This window comes from Panthera tigris, chromosome E2 (assembly GCF_018350195.1).
Source record: "Panthera tigris isolate Pti1 chromosome E2, P.tigris_Pti1_mat1.1, whole genome shotgun sequence".
NCBI lineage: Eukaryota > Metazoa > Chordata > Mammalia > Carnivora > Felidae > Panthera > Panthera tigris.
Window position 1 is genome coordinate 8,069,557 of NC_056674.1, and position 13,856 is coordinate 8,083,412.

At 51.9% G+C, this 13,856-nt stretch overlaps 1 protein-coding gene across 1 annotated transcript in view; it reads left to right on the forward strand.

Moving 5' to 3' along the window:
* The first annotated feature begins 10,088 nt into the window (after positions 1-10,088).
* LOC102959896 (zinc finger protein 135) overlaps positions 10,089-13,856 on the forward strand; it is a 31,258-nt gene continuing 27,490 nt past the window's right edge. The window contains 2 exon segments of the mRNA XM_042970465.1: positions 10,089-10,332; positions 10,538-10,612. Coding sequence (XP_042826399.1) covers positions 10,101-10,332; positions 10,538-10,612 — 307 coding nt within the window. The 5' untranslated portion in view covers positions 10,089-10,100.

Genomic DNA, 13,856 nt, shown 5'->3' on the forward strand with positions numbered 1-13,856 from the left:
GGCTCAGTGGGTTAAGCGTCCAACTCTTGATTTCCACTCAGATCATGATCTCATAGTCGCGAGATCAAGCCCCGCCAGATCAAGCCCATGTCAGGCTCCTTGCTGGGCATAGAGCCTGCTTAATATTCTCTCTCTCCCTCTCCCTCTGCCCCTCCCCTGCTTGCACTCTCTCACTCTCTCTCTCTCTCTCTCTCTCTCTCTCAAAAAACAAAAACAAAAAACAACATATTCTGAACCCTTACTATTTGCTATATATATGTTTCCTCCGCACATGTTTTGTTACTTAAATCTTTACTAAAACCTCTGAGATTTTGAATATCCCATTTTATAGATGAGGACATGGAGGTTCAGAGAGGCAAAATAATTTTCCCAAGGTCACACGGTGAGGTGGGGAGGGGTTTTGCAGGGTTTATGCCTGGTGTTTTTCCCTTAGTAATAGATCTCGAGGAGGTGTCTGTCTGTGACCACGTGCATCTGTCACATTTCACTATTTAGCATTCTCCTCCGGAGATTTATCTGACCGTCCCCTCCGGATGAGTGTTTAAGTTATTCCCCCCGCGGTGCCGTGATTAACAGTCCTGCAGTGAACAAACATCCCTGTGCCTACTTCTCTGAGCTCCTGTGTGAGTTTACCTGAAGGCTGAATTCCTAGACTTAAAGTCACTAGGTCAAAGGGCACGTGCAAGGCTGTGACTTGGGCGTGGAACCAAGTTCATGGGGCAGGTGGGGAAGGAGAGACTAGGGAGGGCATTCGAGACAGAGGAAACCTGCGTGGGCAGGGGCATGGGGGTGTAAGGGTTTCCCCGAGTACTTGAGTCTACACGGTCAAGGTGATGCAAAGAAGGGTATGGCCAGCTGTCTCCAATGCCAGACCAGCCTCTGTCCTGGGGGCACTAGGGAGCCACGGCAGGGCTACTCGCAAAGGAGGGGCAGGGTCAGCTCTGGGCCCCTGGAGGAAATGGACTGGAGCGGGGACACTGGAGGCAAGGAGGCAGGGAGGAGGCCGGGGCCAGGGGCAGAGGGAGGGGATGGAGGCTGAGTCTTGATCGATTAGAATTTCTTTTTTTAAATAAACATTCAAAAAATTAATCAAAGAGAGGTTAAAGAAAGGCAGGAAGGCAGATAAAGGAAAAGCAAGTCAGGGAAAAGGAGAGACACAGAAAGACCGAGGTCCAGAGGTGGGAGACGGAGACCAGAGGCAGGGAGAGGCAAAAAGAGAAAAACCTGAGGGACCAAGTGTGAGGAAGGGGAAGGACAGCTGGGGTTGGAGGTGGGTGGACGGCCTGGGGTCGCCTCACCCAACAACGCAGCCGGGAGAGAAGGTCGAGGGAGCAGCTGTTTGCAGAGAAGCGCTGGGACTGCGGAGGGTGCTGGGTGTCCTGGGGTGTCCTGGCCCCAGAGGCTACCTGCAGCTGAAATTTGAGCAGAGATGGCATGGTCCCCCTCCCCCCACCCCAGAGCAGGTGACTGGACGCGGAGAGTCTGGTGGGTGGGTGTGACTGTGCTGTACCCGTGGGTGTGAGAAATACCCCAGGAGACAGGTGACCGGCCCCACCTCATTCTCGGAGTGACACCCGGGCCCAGGCCGGGGTGTGAGGGTGCGTGTATGTTGCACGCGGGTGCACATGTGCTATTTACCCAGCAAATAGCACTGCATGTTATTTATTTTTAAAGCTTTTTTTTTTTAACTGTCGAATATAATGTACATCCAGAAAACTACATAACACATAATGTACGAGCAAGCCAAGTGTCTGTCGACGGATGAACAGATACACAAAATGCGGTGGAGTATTTTTTAATGTTTATTTATTTTTGAGAGACAGAGCACGAGCAGGGGAGGGGCAGAGAAAGAGAGAGGGAGACACAGAATCCGAAGCAGGCTGCAGGCTCCGAGCTGTCAGCACAGAGCCCGAGGCGGGACTCAAACTTGTGAACCGTGAGATCATGACCTGAGTCGGAGTCGGATGCTCAACCCACTGAGCCCCCCAGGCGCCGCATCATCCAGTGGAATGTTAATCAGCTTTAAAAAGGAAGGAAATTCTGGGGCGCCTGGGTGGCTCAGTCGGTTAAGTGTCTGACTTATGTCATGATTTCACGGTTCTTGGGTTCGGGCCCCACATCTGGCTCTGTGCTGAGATGGAGAGCCTGCTTGGGATTCTCGCTCTCTCCCTCTCTCTCTCTCTCTCTCTCTCTCCTCGGCTCTAGCTCAAAATAAATTTTAAAAACTTAAAAAAAAAAAAAGGAAGGAAATTCTGATACCTGCTCTAACACGGATGAACCTTGAGGACATTATGCTGAGTGAAATCAGCCAGGCACCGAGACACAAACACTGCCTGATTCCACTTACATGAGGTACTTAGAGTAGTTAAATTCATAGAGTCAGAAAATAAAATATTGGTGGCCAGGTGCTGAGGGGGGCGGGAATGGACAGTTAGTGTCTGATGGGTCTGGAGACGGATGGGGGTGGCGGTCACGAGTGAAAGTATTTAATGTCCCCGCACTGGCCGCCGAAAGGTGGCTAAAATGGTAAATTCTCTGTTGTGTGTTCGCAATTTTGCAAACCATAGATCAGATCCTGTCAATCGCTTATCCTTCCTCTAAGAATAAAATACACAATTGATTTGATTTTTTTTAACTCCATTTTGTTTCTTTTCATTTTTTTTTAATGTGTATTTATTTTTGAGAGAGAGAAACAGAGCATGAGCATGAGCAGAGGAGGGGCGGAGAGAGAGGGAGACACAAAATCTTTGCTATGTCAATGGAATCGGATCACGTCTCCTTTCCGTGGCTTCTTTGGCTTGGCCGCGTGTTAGAGATGCTTCCAAGATGGTGAGCCATCTGGAGGCTATTCCAGGGCCGCGCGGGGTGACTGAATCGGATAAATGTGCCACGGTGGGATTTTGTGTTGTTTTTAGGATCCAAGGGTTTATTGCCACATATGCAAAACATGCCGCCAATGAATTGCGTTCACAGAAGATCAAGGTAAAAACCACTCCACATTTCCGCAACCGTCCATGAAAGCAGTTTTGGTCTAGCGGTGGAAAGGCCCAACCTTGGGGGCGCCTGGAGGGCTCAGTCGGTTAAGCCTCCCACCTCGGCCTAGGTCATGATCTCGCCCTCCAGAGTTCCAGCCCCCCCCCCGCCCCCCAGCGGGGCTCCCTGCCGACAGCTCGGAGCCCGCTTCGGATTCTGTGTCTCCCCCTCTCTCTGCCCCTCCCCTGCTCGCGCTCTGTCTCTGTCTCTCTCAAAAATAAATAAGCATTAAAAAAGAAAGAAAGAAAGAAAGAAAGAAAGAAAGAAAGAAAGAAAGAAAGAAAGAAAGAAAGAAAAGAATATTTGAAATACTTTAAGAACCGTAAAGCTGCTACACGTGATTTTTACGCTTGGTCCCTAGAACACTAAGGAACAGGAACGCGCTTTTACTCATCTACAAAAGCACCGCGCGTCTATCCAGGGAGTCTCCCGGGGACGGACACTGGGGTGGTTTCCGGCGGGGGATCAGGACGCGCAGCGTGGCGGCGGGCGCTCGCCGGCCGTGTACCGGGGCGGACGTGCGCACACACTTGGGCACCAGTGCGCCCTGGCCCTGCCGAGGGATCCTGGCAGACCGTTTCCAGAGGGGTTGTCCCGATTTATCCTCGCACACCAGCGCGTGAGGACCAGCTGCTGCTTCGGCACCCCAGCGCTGCGGACCGGAGACGGGGCTGGGCCCCGGCAGTCGACGGGGGAGGGGACAGCACGCCCACCGCACCCCAACCTCTCCCGCTCCCACCCCGCACCCCCACCAAACCCGCCACCTGCCCCTCCCCCACTGCACCCAAACCCTCTCCCGCTCACCACTCCCCACCGGCCCCTCCACACCGCACCCTAGCCCTCCCCCCCACCACTCGCCCCCCCCCACTCGCCCCCCCCGCGTCACCACACCCCACCCGCACAGCACCCCACCCCTCCCCCCCACCGCACCGCCTCTCCCCCACAGCGCCCCAACCCTTTCAAACCCACCATTTGCCCCCTACCTCGCCACAACGCACCCCTACTGCACCCCGCCCCTCCCCCACTGCACTCCCACCCTCTCCCACCCACCGCACCCTGCTCCTGCCCACCCACCGGCCCCTCCCCCACCCCAAACCTCTCCCACTCACCACTGCCTCCCCCCTTCCCTGCACCCCACCAAAACCCCCACCCGCCCCCCCTCCGCGGCCTCCACACCCTCCACACCCTCCCCAACCAACCCAACTTATACCTCCCCTCCCCCACCACACTCCCACCCTCCCCCTAACCGCCTCACCTGCCCCTCCCCCACCGCGCCAACACCGCACCCCGCATCCCACCCCCACCCAACTCTGGAGCTGTCTCCTCTGATTCTGCCTCCTCCTCTGGGCCCAAAGCCAAAACCCTCCAAACCGTTTCCCTGGCATTCTTTCCCACCAGCCTCACACCGACGCCAAACCGGGCCATCAGCGTGGCCCAGCAGGGTGCCAGTGACCTCATCTGGGCTGCCTGGCCCCACTCCCGCTTCTGTCCCTACCAACGCACCCCAGCGTGAGTGGCTCGACCCTGCTAAGCCTCATTTGCCACATCTGTCAATAGGGATTTTTTAAGCCGTGTGCTGCTGATTTCATGTGCTAAAGATTGCCTTCATTTAGACAATACACTATCTTATGTCAGTTGCTTTACCGGGTTCATGGAGCACCGTGAACCCTCTGAAAATATTCGGGGAGCAGTTGCAGCTTTGGGGGCAGCGGCAGTGTGTGCATAACACATTTGGGGACACAGTGGAGCTGGCAAAAGCATGGATCCTGGATCTGGACCGCCTGGGTTCAAATCCCAGCTCTCTGACTAACCGGCTGTGCCACCTGAGAATAGTTACTTAACCTCTCTGGGCCTCAGTCTCCCCATTTATCCACGGGGGTCAAAACAGTACCTGTCTCACTGAGCTGCTGTGAGACTAAATGACTTGATGCGTGTCAAGCATGGTTGGGACAGCGCCTGGCATGTCGTAAGTGCTCAATAAACGTTAGGTGTTGTTTTATTCGTTTTAATTTTTTAATCTTTTCTGGAAGTTTATTTATTTATTTTGAAAGAGAGAGAGCACGAGCAGGGGAGGGGCCGAGAAGGAGGGAGAGAGACTCCCAAGCAGGTTCTGCCCTGTCAGCGAGGAGCCCCACACGGGGCTGAAACCCACAAACCGTGAGGTCGTGATCTGAGCCTGAATCGAGTCTGCCGCTTCACCAACTGAGCTCCCCCAAGGTGTTGTTTTCTTACTTCGTGGGATCGTTATGAGAATTACTTGAATTAAACAGGAGTATCTAGAATAGCGTGTGGCACTTGGTACAAGCTAAGGGGGACCAGAGTTCGCTGTCCACTAGCAGAGTTTCCACCACATTTCCCATAATGCCCCTGAGCCTATGGGACATTTAGGGAGCCTTCTCAAGGCCACACAAATACACCATCATTCCACCATCTGGCTGCCTGTGGTGGTTTTGGAATACATCCACAAATTCTTTCCTTCGAAGGGTGGAGACTAATTCCCTTTCCCTTGAATGGGAGCCAGACTCGACGGCTTAGACTCGATGGCTTGCTCCTAACAGATAGAACATGGTAGAAATAACGGGGTGTGACTTCTGAGGCTAGGTTACAAAAGACATTGCTCCTGGGGCGCCTGGGTGGCTCAGTGAAGTGACCCACTTCGGCTCGGGTCCCTTAACCGACTGAGCCACCCAGGCACCCCTATGCTCCTTATTTAATCCTTGGGCCAACTTGTAACGTAAGGACTCTTGTCACTTCGTTTTACGGATGAGGGAGCCATGGCACAGAGAGGTTACCTAATGTACCTGAGGCCACCCTGCAGGAGCTTAATGATTAATTCATTCAAATGCAGGCAGCCGGACCCACCCCAGCGGTACCCTTAACCACCTGGTTCACACAAAGCCAGTGTTAGTTGTATTTTTTTATTTTTGTATTTACTTGTTTTCAGAGAAGGAGCACGCGAGCAAGCGGGGAAGGGCAGAGAGAGAGAGGAAGAGAGAATCCCAAGCCGGCTCCGCACTGTCAGTGCAGAGCCCGACGCGGGTCTCAAACCCGCGATCCGTGAGGTCGTGACCAGAGCCGAAATCAAGAGTCGGACACTTAACCGACTGAGCCACCCAGGCGCCTCAAGTTTTATCTGTTTCTTAGTTAACTCCGCTCTGCACTCCCACCCGCAGTCTTTTCCTTCCCTGCCAGAGCTCCCATTCTGTCCCGTTTATGTGAATCCCTTCGTTTATAGGTGTTCTTCTACCCTGCACATTCTTGGAGGGATGTATGAATCTTTAATTTATATCAACAGTATCGGCTGGGTAGTTCTTGCTCTGTTCCTTACTATTTTCACTTGGGTCCGTTCTCGTTGCTTCGTGCACAGCCTAGTCCATTGCTTCCTGTGGCTGCAGAAGCCTCCACGCTGCACACTCCAGGGCACGTCCTCGGTGATGGCCACCAGGTTGCCTTTGACGGTCCCATCGTCAACAACAACACTGTGCTTGGGGCACCTGGGTGGCTCCATCAGGCTTCAGACTTCATCTCAGGTCATGATCTCACGGTTGGTGGATTCCAGCCCTATGTAGGGTGTAGGGGTCTGTGCTGACAGCTCAGAGCCTGGAGCCTGCTTTGGATTCTGTGTTTCCCTCTCTGCCTCTCCCCTGCGGGTCAACATTAAAAAAATTTGTTTAAATAAATAAGAACAAACAACACTGTGACGAACAGCATGCGCCTGGTGGGCGAGTTTGAGAACTTCTTCAGCCTCTCCACCAAGAAGAGTGGAATTGCTGGGCTGTGAAATCCGCAGATGTTTAATTTAACCAAGTTTTGCCAAACTGCGCTTTAACGTGGCTGGATTATCAGAGAAATAAAACCGGTTCTGCTTCCTGATTCTTCCCGCCTCCCTCCGACCCCGGACCTGAGGCTTTGGTGCTTGGAAGCTGTGGCGTTTACAGCCTTTGTTTTCCTACCTTTGTTTTCCACTCCATTCTGACAACTTCTTAGGGCGGACGGCCCCCTGACTCGCTGCGTGCATGGGGCACGGGGATGGGAGAAGAGGGAAGGCCTACAAGCTCGTATCTCCGTTCTCATCTCAAAGTATGGGCTCCGCGGCAGTAGCTACGATTTTAAGTGGCTCCTTCTGGGTAGGGGAGAGCAGCAGGAAGTCATGGGTGAGACTCAGGTCGGGGAGAGGCATTGCACTCGGGTGTGAGTTCCCCCTTGTGGTCTGATGGCCCATTACACCTGGTGTGATTCCCCCGCACCAACCCCCGCTAATCACATCAACTGAAATGGTACCTATTGGACACCATCTTTAGGCTAGACCAGCGATGTCCAATTGAAATGAGTCCCACATGTAATTTCAAAATTTCTGCTGGCCATGTTAAGAAAGCAAAAAGAGGCAGGTGACTCAATTATAATATTTTATTTAACTCATACCCAAGATGTTATCATTTCAACCTGCAACCAATATAGAAATTACTGAAACATTTTGTTTTTTTTCCCCTTTGGTACTAAGCCTTTGACACGTTCTCGGGATAGCACATGTCAATTTGAACACTAAATCTTCTCTAAAAACACTTGATCTCTATTTAGATTTCATGATATTTACTGCTGAGGAAGCAGAGTCACATAGTCAAGTTGTTCCAAACATGTTGAAAGATTTCCCAGTAACTGAACTGAGTATCCATTTTTAAAAATCTAAGTTTAAATCAATTACAATTAAATAAACTTAAAAGTTCAGTTTCGCAGGGGCCTCTCCGTGGCTCAGTTGGTTAAGCCTCCAACTCTCGATTTCGGCTCAGGTCATGATCTCACTGTCATGAGATCGAGCCCCGTGTGGGACTCCAAGCTGAGTGTGGAGACTGCTTAGGATTCTGTCTCTTTCTCTCTCTCTCTCTCTCCCCCTCCCCTGCTCTTGTGCTCTCTCTCTCCCTCAAAAACAAAAACAAAAAATCACACCTCATTTCAAGTGCTCGACAGCCACATGTGACCAGTGGCTTGCACACTGGAAAGCACACACATTGGTTCACACCATTTCACCCTTGACATAAGGCAGGTATGTTATGACTCCCAATTTACACGGGAGAAAATTGAAGCCCAGAAAGGGAAACTGACTTTTTTTCATTTTTCTTTCACTCAAAAAATACTTATTGAACATCTATTGTATGCCGGGTTCCTTCCAAGGGGTTAGGGACATAATGGTGGACAAAATACACATAGTTCCTGGCCTCAAGGGGTTTGTTGGATGATACGTGAGAAAGACAAAAAAATATTATCGGTTGTAATTAGCGTGAGGACAGAAACCAACAGGATAATGAGTTAGTGGCAAACTATGGCCCCCCCCACCCTAATTATTATTACATTTCTACATGGTTGAAAAGAGTCAAAAGAAGAGTAATATTTGTGACATGAAAATTCTATGGAATGTGCATTTCGGTGTCCATAAATAAAGTTTTATTGGAACACAGCCCACCCACTCATTTCCACATGGCAACCTGGCCTTCAAAAAGTGTGCTGATCCGTAAAGTAGGGAACAACAAAGGCTGACGTGCTTTATAGGGGATAATCTGGGGGGACTTCTCAGAGGAGGTAATATGGAAGTGGAGGAGTTAGGAGGCATTTGGGAGGGTTGAATCAATCAAATCAATGCTAAATGTCCTGAGTGCAAATTTTACAACTCTAGATATTCCAAATACCGCCTATGAAAGGAATCAGACAGTGTGTGTCTTTTTGTGACTGGCCTATTCCACTTAGCCTAGTGGCCTCAAGGTTCACCCATGGTGTAGCCTGGCAGAATGTCCTTCCTTTTGGAGACTGAATAATATCCCGTTGTAGGTATATCCCACATTTTGTTCACCCATTCATTAGTCAATGGGCACCTTGTTTGCTTCCACAGTTTGGCTTTTGCTAACAATGCTGCTGTGAGCATGGGTGGACCAATATCCCTGAGCTCTGCTTTGAGTCCTTTGGGGTATATACCCAGAAGCGAAATTTCCAGATCTCTCTAGATTCTTTTTTTTTTTTTTTTAATTTTCTGAGGAACCTCCATACTGTTTTCCCTAGCAGTTGCCTACATTCCCACCAACAGTGCACAAGGGTTCCAACGTCTCCAAATGCTTGCCAACACTTGTTATTTTCCGTTTTCCTGATAAGTAGGCATCCTAATAAGTGCGAGGTGGTATCTCATTGTGGTTTTGATTTGCATTTCCCTGTTGCTCAGTGATGTTAAGCATCTTTTCATGCACTTATTAGTCAGTCGCCTAGCTTCTTTGGAGAAATGTCTGTTCAAGCTCCTTGCCCATTTTTCTTTCTTTCTTTCTTTTCTTTCTTTCTTTCTTTCTTTCTTTCTTTCTTTCTTTCTTTCAGAGAGATAGTGAGTGGGGGAAGGGCAGAGGGGGAGAGAGAGAGAATCTTAAGCAGGCTCTACACCCAGCACAGAACCTGACCAGGGCTCGAGCTCCTGTCTGTGAGATGGTGACTTGAACCAAAATCGAGAGTTGGACATTTAACTAACTGAGCCGCCCAGGCGCCCCAGGACTGCGTCCATTTTATTCAGTCTACCTCCAGCAGCGGCTGCTCCGCTGGAATTTGTTGAACAAATGAATGTAAACTCCATGTGAACAGAGACTCTTAGCCTCTGCTGCATATCGGGTGCTTAGAACAGGGCCTGGCACATAGCAGGGGCTCAAAAAACACGGGTTGCGGTGAATGAATGTAAGATCCAGGAGGGCAAGGCAGAGCTCTCTGTTTTTCTAGACTCTCTCCCTAGCTTCTAGAACCTTGCCTGGCACATAGCAAGTGCCCAGCAAACAGGTGCCTGCGCACAGAGTATTTCCACGCCCGCCCCCCACCTCCTCCCTGACCCCGCCCCCACCTCCTCCATGACCCCGCCCCTACCTCCTCCATGACCCCTCCCCCTCCCCATGACCCCGCCCCCTCCGCCTCCATGACCCCGCCCCTACCTCCTCCATGACCCCTCCTCCTCCCCCATGACCCCGCCCCCTCCTCCTCCCTGACCCCGCCCCTGCTTGGGGGGTGGGGCCGGCCAGGTTCTCTCTCCAGGACGTCACAAAGGCCCTGCCATGCCTCTGGCCCTGGCCCTCCTGCTGCTGCTGGGCCTGAGCGGCCCCGGAGGCCGGGGCTGCCTGCAGTGTGACCACTCGGTGCAGGAGGCCCTGAGCCAGCTGCGCTTGGCCCTCGTCCCCAAACGCTTCCATCAGGAGCGGCTGCAGGCCCGCGCCCAGGCCCTGCTGCTGGGCATGGAGGGGCCTTTCTTCCGGGACTACGCTCTGAACGCGTTTGTGGGGAAAGTGGGTGCGTGCTGGAGAGGGGAGGGTGCCTGGCACAGCGGGGGAAAGGGACACGTTGGGGGCAGCGAGGCTGGGGTGGGGAGACAGGCGCTTTGGGGACCACAGTCCCCGAGAGGGGAGGGTGGGACCAGTCCTGGAGGAGGATGGGGGGGGGGTGTCCCTTGGCTCTCTGAGGGACCCACTGGAATTTCCTCCCCTCTTGGCCCCAGGGATAGATCACCTGGAACACGTGGCGTCCTTTATCAAGAACCAAACGAGCCACTTAATGGTTAATCCTCTAAAAGGTAGGCGCTAAGGGGGAAAGCCTTATCCCAGCCCCCTTCCCCGTCTTGTCTTTCCACAGGTCCACCCCGCTTCCCCTTGATATAAACAAAACAAAACAAAATAAAAACGTGCATATAGGCTTCAGTGTGTGTCTGGCAGGATTCTAAGTGTTTTACTCAAAAAAGTCTAGGACAGTTCATCACCGTGGGCACGGCTGTGATCTGCCCTTTACAGAGCCGGAGACTGAGGCTCAGAGAAGTTAGGTGACTTGGCCAAAGAACACAGCTCAGACACTGCAGTGCTAACCCCCTTTCCGGTTTTGTGGTCAGTGGCCCCAGGGGGTTGGTCATTCGAGGGGCTGAAGATGAGGTTTGCTTTCTTCCCCATGCTTGTCAAACTGCTGTAGTTTTCCATTTCTCTTCCTTCCATCCGTTTTTTTTTTTTTTTTTTATTAAAGAGGAACCTGAACACCAGAACACTGTCCTAAGCTGGGGGGGGTGGGCAGGGAATTAGGTCCTCCTCCCATAACTTTGAGAGAAGCGTAGACGGCAGAGCAGAGGCCCTGAGGGTAGATTCAAAGCCTGGCTAACCTTAAGCAAGCTATTTAACTTCTTTGTGCCTCAGTTTCCTCATCTGTAAAATGGGAATAACAACGCTCCCCTCATGGTCACTGAGACGTGCACGTGAGTTTGTGTACCCGCATTTAGAACAAAGCCAGGCCAACAGTAAGTGCTCCACAAATGCTAGCTAGTAAGATTCTTATGCCGTGCCTAGCCTCTACGCCTACGGCACAGGTTGGCAAAATACAGCTGGGGGCCAGATCTGCCAGCCCCCTGTTTTTGTAAATAAAGTTTTATTAGAACACAGCCACACCCTTTCATTTACATATCGTCTACAGCTGCTTTTGCCCTCCCAGGCAGAACTGAATAGTTGTGACAATGACCGTCTAGCCCTCAAAGCTGGAAATATTTATTATCTGACCCTTAACAGACAAGGTTTGGAGCAGGAAGGCTCGTTAGAATCCCCCAGAGAACTTTTAAAACATTCCAGGGGCACCTGCGCGGCTCAGTCAGTTGGGGCGTCTGACTCTTGATTTCAGCTCGGGCCATGATCTCACGGTTCATGCGATCGAGCCCTGTGTCGGGCTCTGTGCTGACAGCACGGAGCCTGCTTGGGATTCTCCCTCTGCCCCTCCCCCGCTCTCTCTGTCTCTCAAAATAGATAAATAAATATGGGGGGAAAAATAAAAAGATATGGGGTGCTTGGGTGGATCAGTCGGTTAAGCATCTAACTCTTGGTTTCGGCTCAGGTCATGATCTCACCGTTGGTGGGTTTGAGTCCCTCGTTGGGCTCCATACTTTCCAAGCAGAGCCTGCTTGGGATTCTCTCTCTCTCTGTCTCTCTCTCTGTCTCTCTCTCTCTCTCTGCCCCTCCTCTGCTCACTCTCTATCTCAAAATAAATAAACTTAAAAAAAAAAAAGAAAGAAAGGGGCGCCTGGGTGGCTCAGTCGGTTGAGTGTCCGACTTCAGCTCAGGTCATGATCTCACAGTTTGTGAGTTCGAGCCCCGCGTCGAGCTCTGTGCTGACAGCTCGGAGCCTGGAGCCTGCTTGGGATTCTGTGTCTCCCTCTCTCTCTGCCCTTCCCCTGCTCATGCTCTGTCTCTCTCTCTCTTTCCCAAAAATAAATAAACATTAAAAAAAAAGAAAAGAAAAAGAAACTCACTTTTTTCAGTAGGCCCTATGCCCAACATGGGGCTCCAACTCATGACCCCAAGACTGAGTCACATGCTCTACCAAGTGAGCCAGCCAGGCACCCCAAGAAAGACACTGTTCACAGCCAGGATATCCCAGAGGCCTGGAGGAGCCAAACCTTTTTGGGGGATGTACAGGGTTTGGACGACCCGGACCTCCTGAGTTAACCATTTACTGCACAATATAATGTATCAAATGAGGACAAGTACTATGGAGAAAATACCGCAGGGACAAAGGGAGAGGAGGGGGTGCTAGGGGTAGGGTGGGGGCTGCAGCGTAAATCCAGGCAGCCCAGGGAGGGGGCGTCACTGACCAGTCGACATGTGAGCAGGCCTGAAGGAGAGGGGTAGAAGGCCGCAGGCAGAAAGCGGTTACTACAAACCCCTGAGCCAGGACTCTGTTTGGCATATTCACAGAACCTCAAGGAAGTCAGGGAGGCTAGAGTGGAAAGAGGGAGAGATGGGGAAGATGCCCCAGAGGTAAGGGGGCGGGGAGGGGTAGATGGGGAAGAGGCTTCTAGGCCACGGTGAGGACTTTTGGCTTCTATTCCGGGTCACATGGGAGGGCTCTGAGCGGACGCGGTGAGCTGACTGCGTCCCTGTGTCCCTCTGGCTGTGGAGGAGAGATTTGGGCAGGGCAAGGGGTAAGAAACTTTAGTGACGGCCCAGGCAAAGAGATGATCACGGCGGGAACCAGGGCGGTGGCAGGGGAGGGGGTGGGAAGTGATGGGATTCCTGGATCTGTCTTGGATGTCGAACAAACAGGCTTTGTTGACGTGCATGTTGACAAGCGGGGGTGTGGAGCCGAAGCGCCAAGGCTTTGTGCTGAGCCATTAGAATCAGGTGGCTCCCGTCTCCTAAGGCGGAGAAGTCCTGGGGGTCGGGAGGAGGTTCGAAAGAGAAGATCAAGGTTCTGTTTGGGACTTCCTGAGTGGAAGGTACCCATCAGACATCCCAGTGGAGATCCTAAGTGGGTACTTGGCGACCTGCCTGCGGACTTTGATGAGGGTCTAGGCTACTGATCGAACGTGGGGGGCATCAGTGTGTAGAGAACAGCGCTGTCCGGTGCAAATATGATGGGAGGCGTACATGGGAGCCACACCTCATTTTAAATTCTCTCGTAGCCACGTGTTTAGAAGGGTAAACAGAAGCAGGGGAAATTAACTTTTATTTTGTTTAGCCCCATACCTAAATTACCATTTTGATGTGCAACCAGCATAAAAATTATGGAGGTGTTTTATAGTTATTTGATTCACACCAGGCAGAGTGTGAGCGGCAGAGAGAGGGAGACGCAGAATCCGAAGCGGGCTCCAGGCTCCGAGCCATCAGCACAGAGCCCGACGCGGGGCTCGAACTCACGAACCGTGAGATCTTGACCTGAGCGGAAGTCAGACGCTTGACTGACTAAGCCACCCAGGCACCACACAGCATGTTTTATACTAACGGCATATCTCAATTCAGGTCAGCCCATCTCGAGTACTCAATAGCCACGTGTGGCTCGCGGCCGCCATA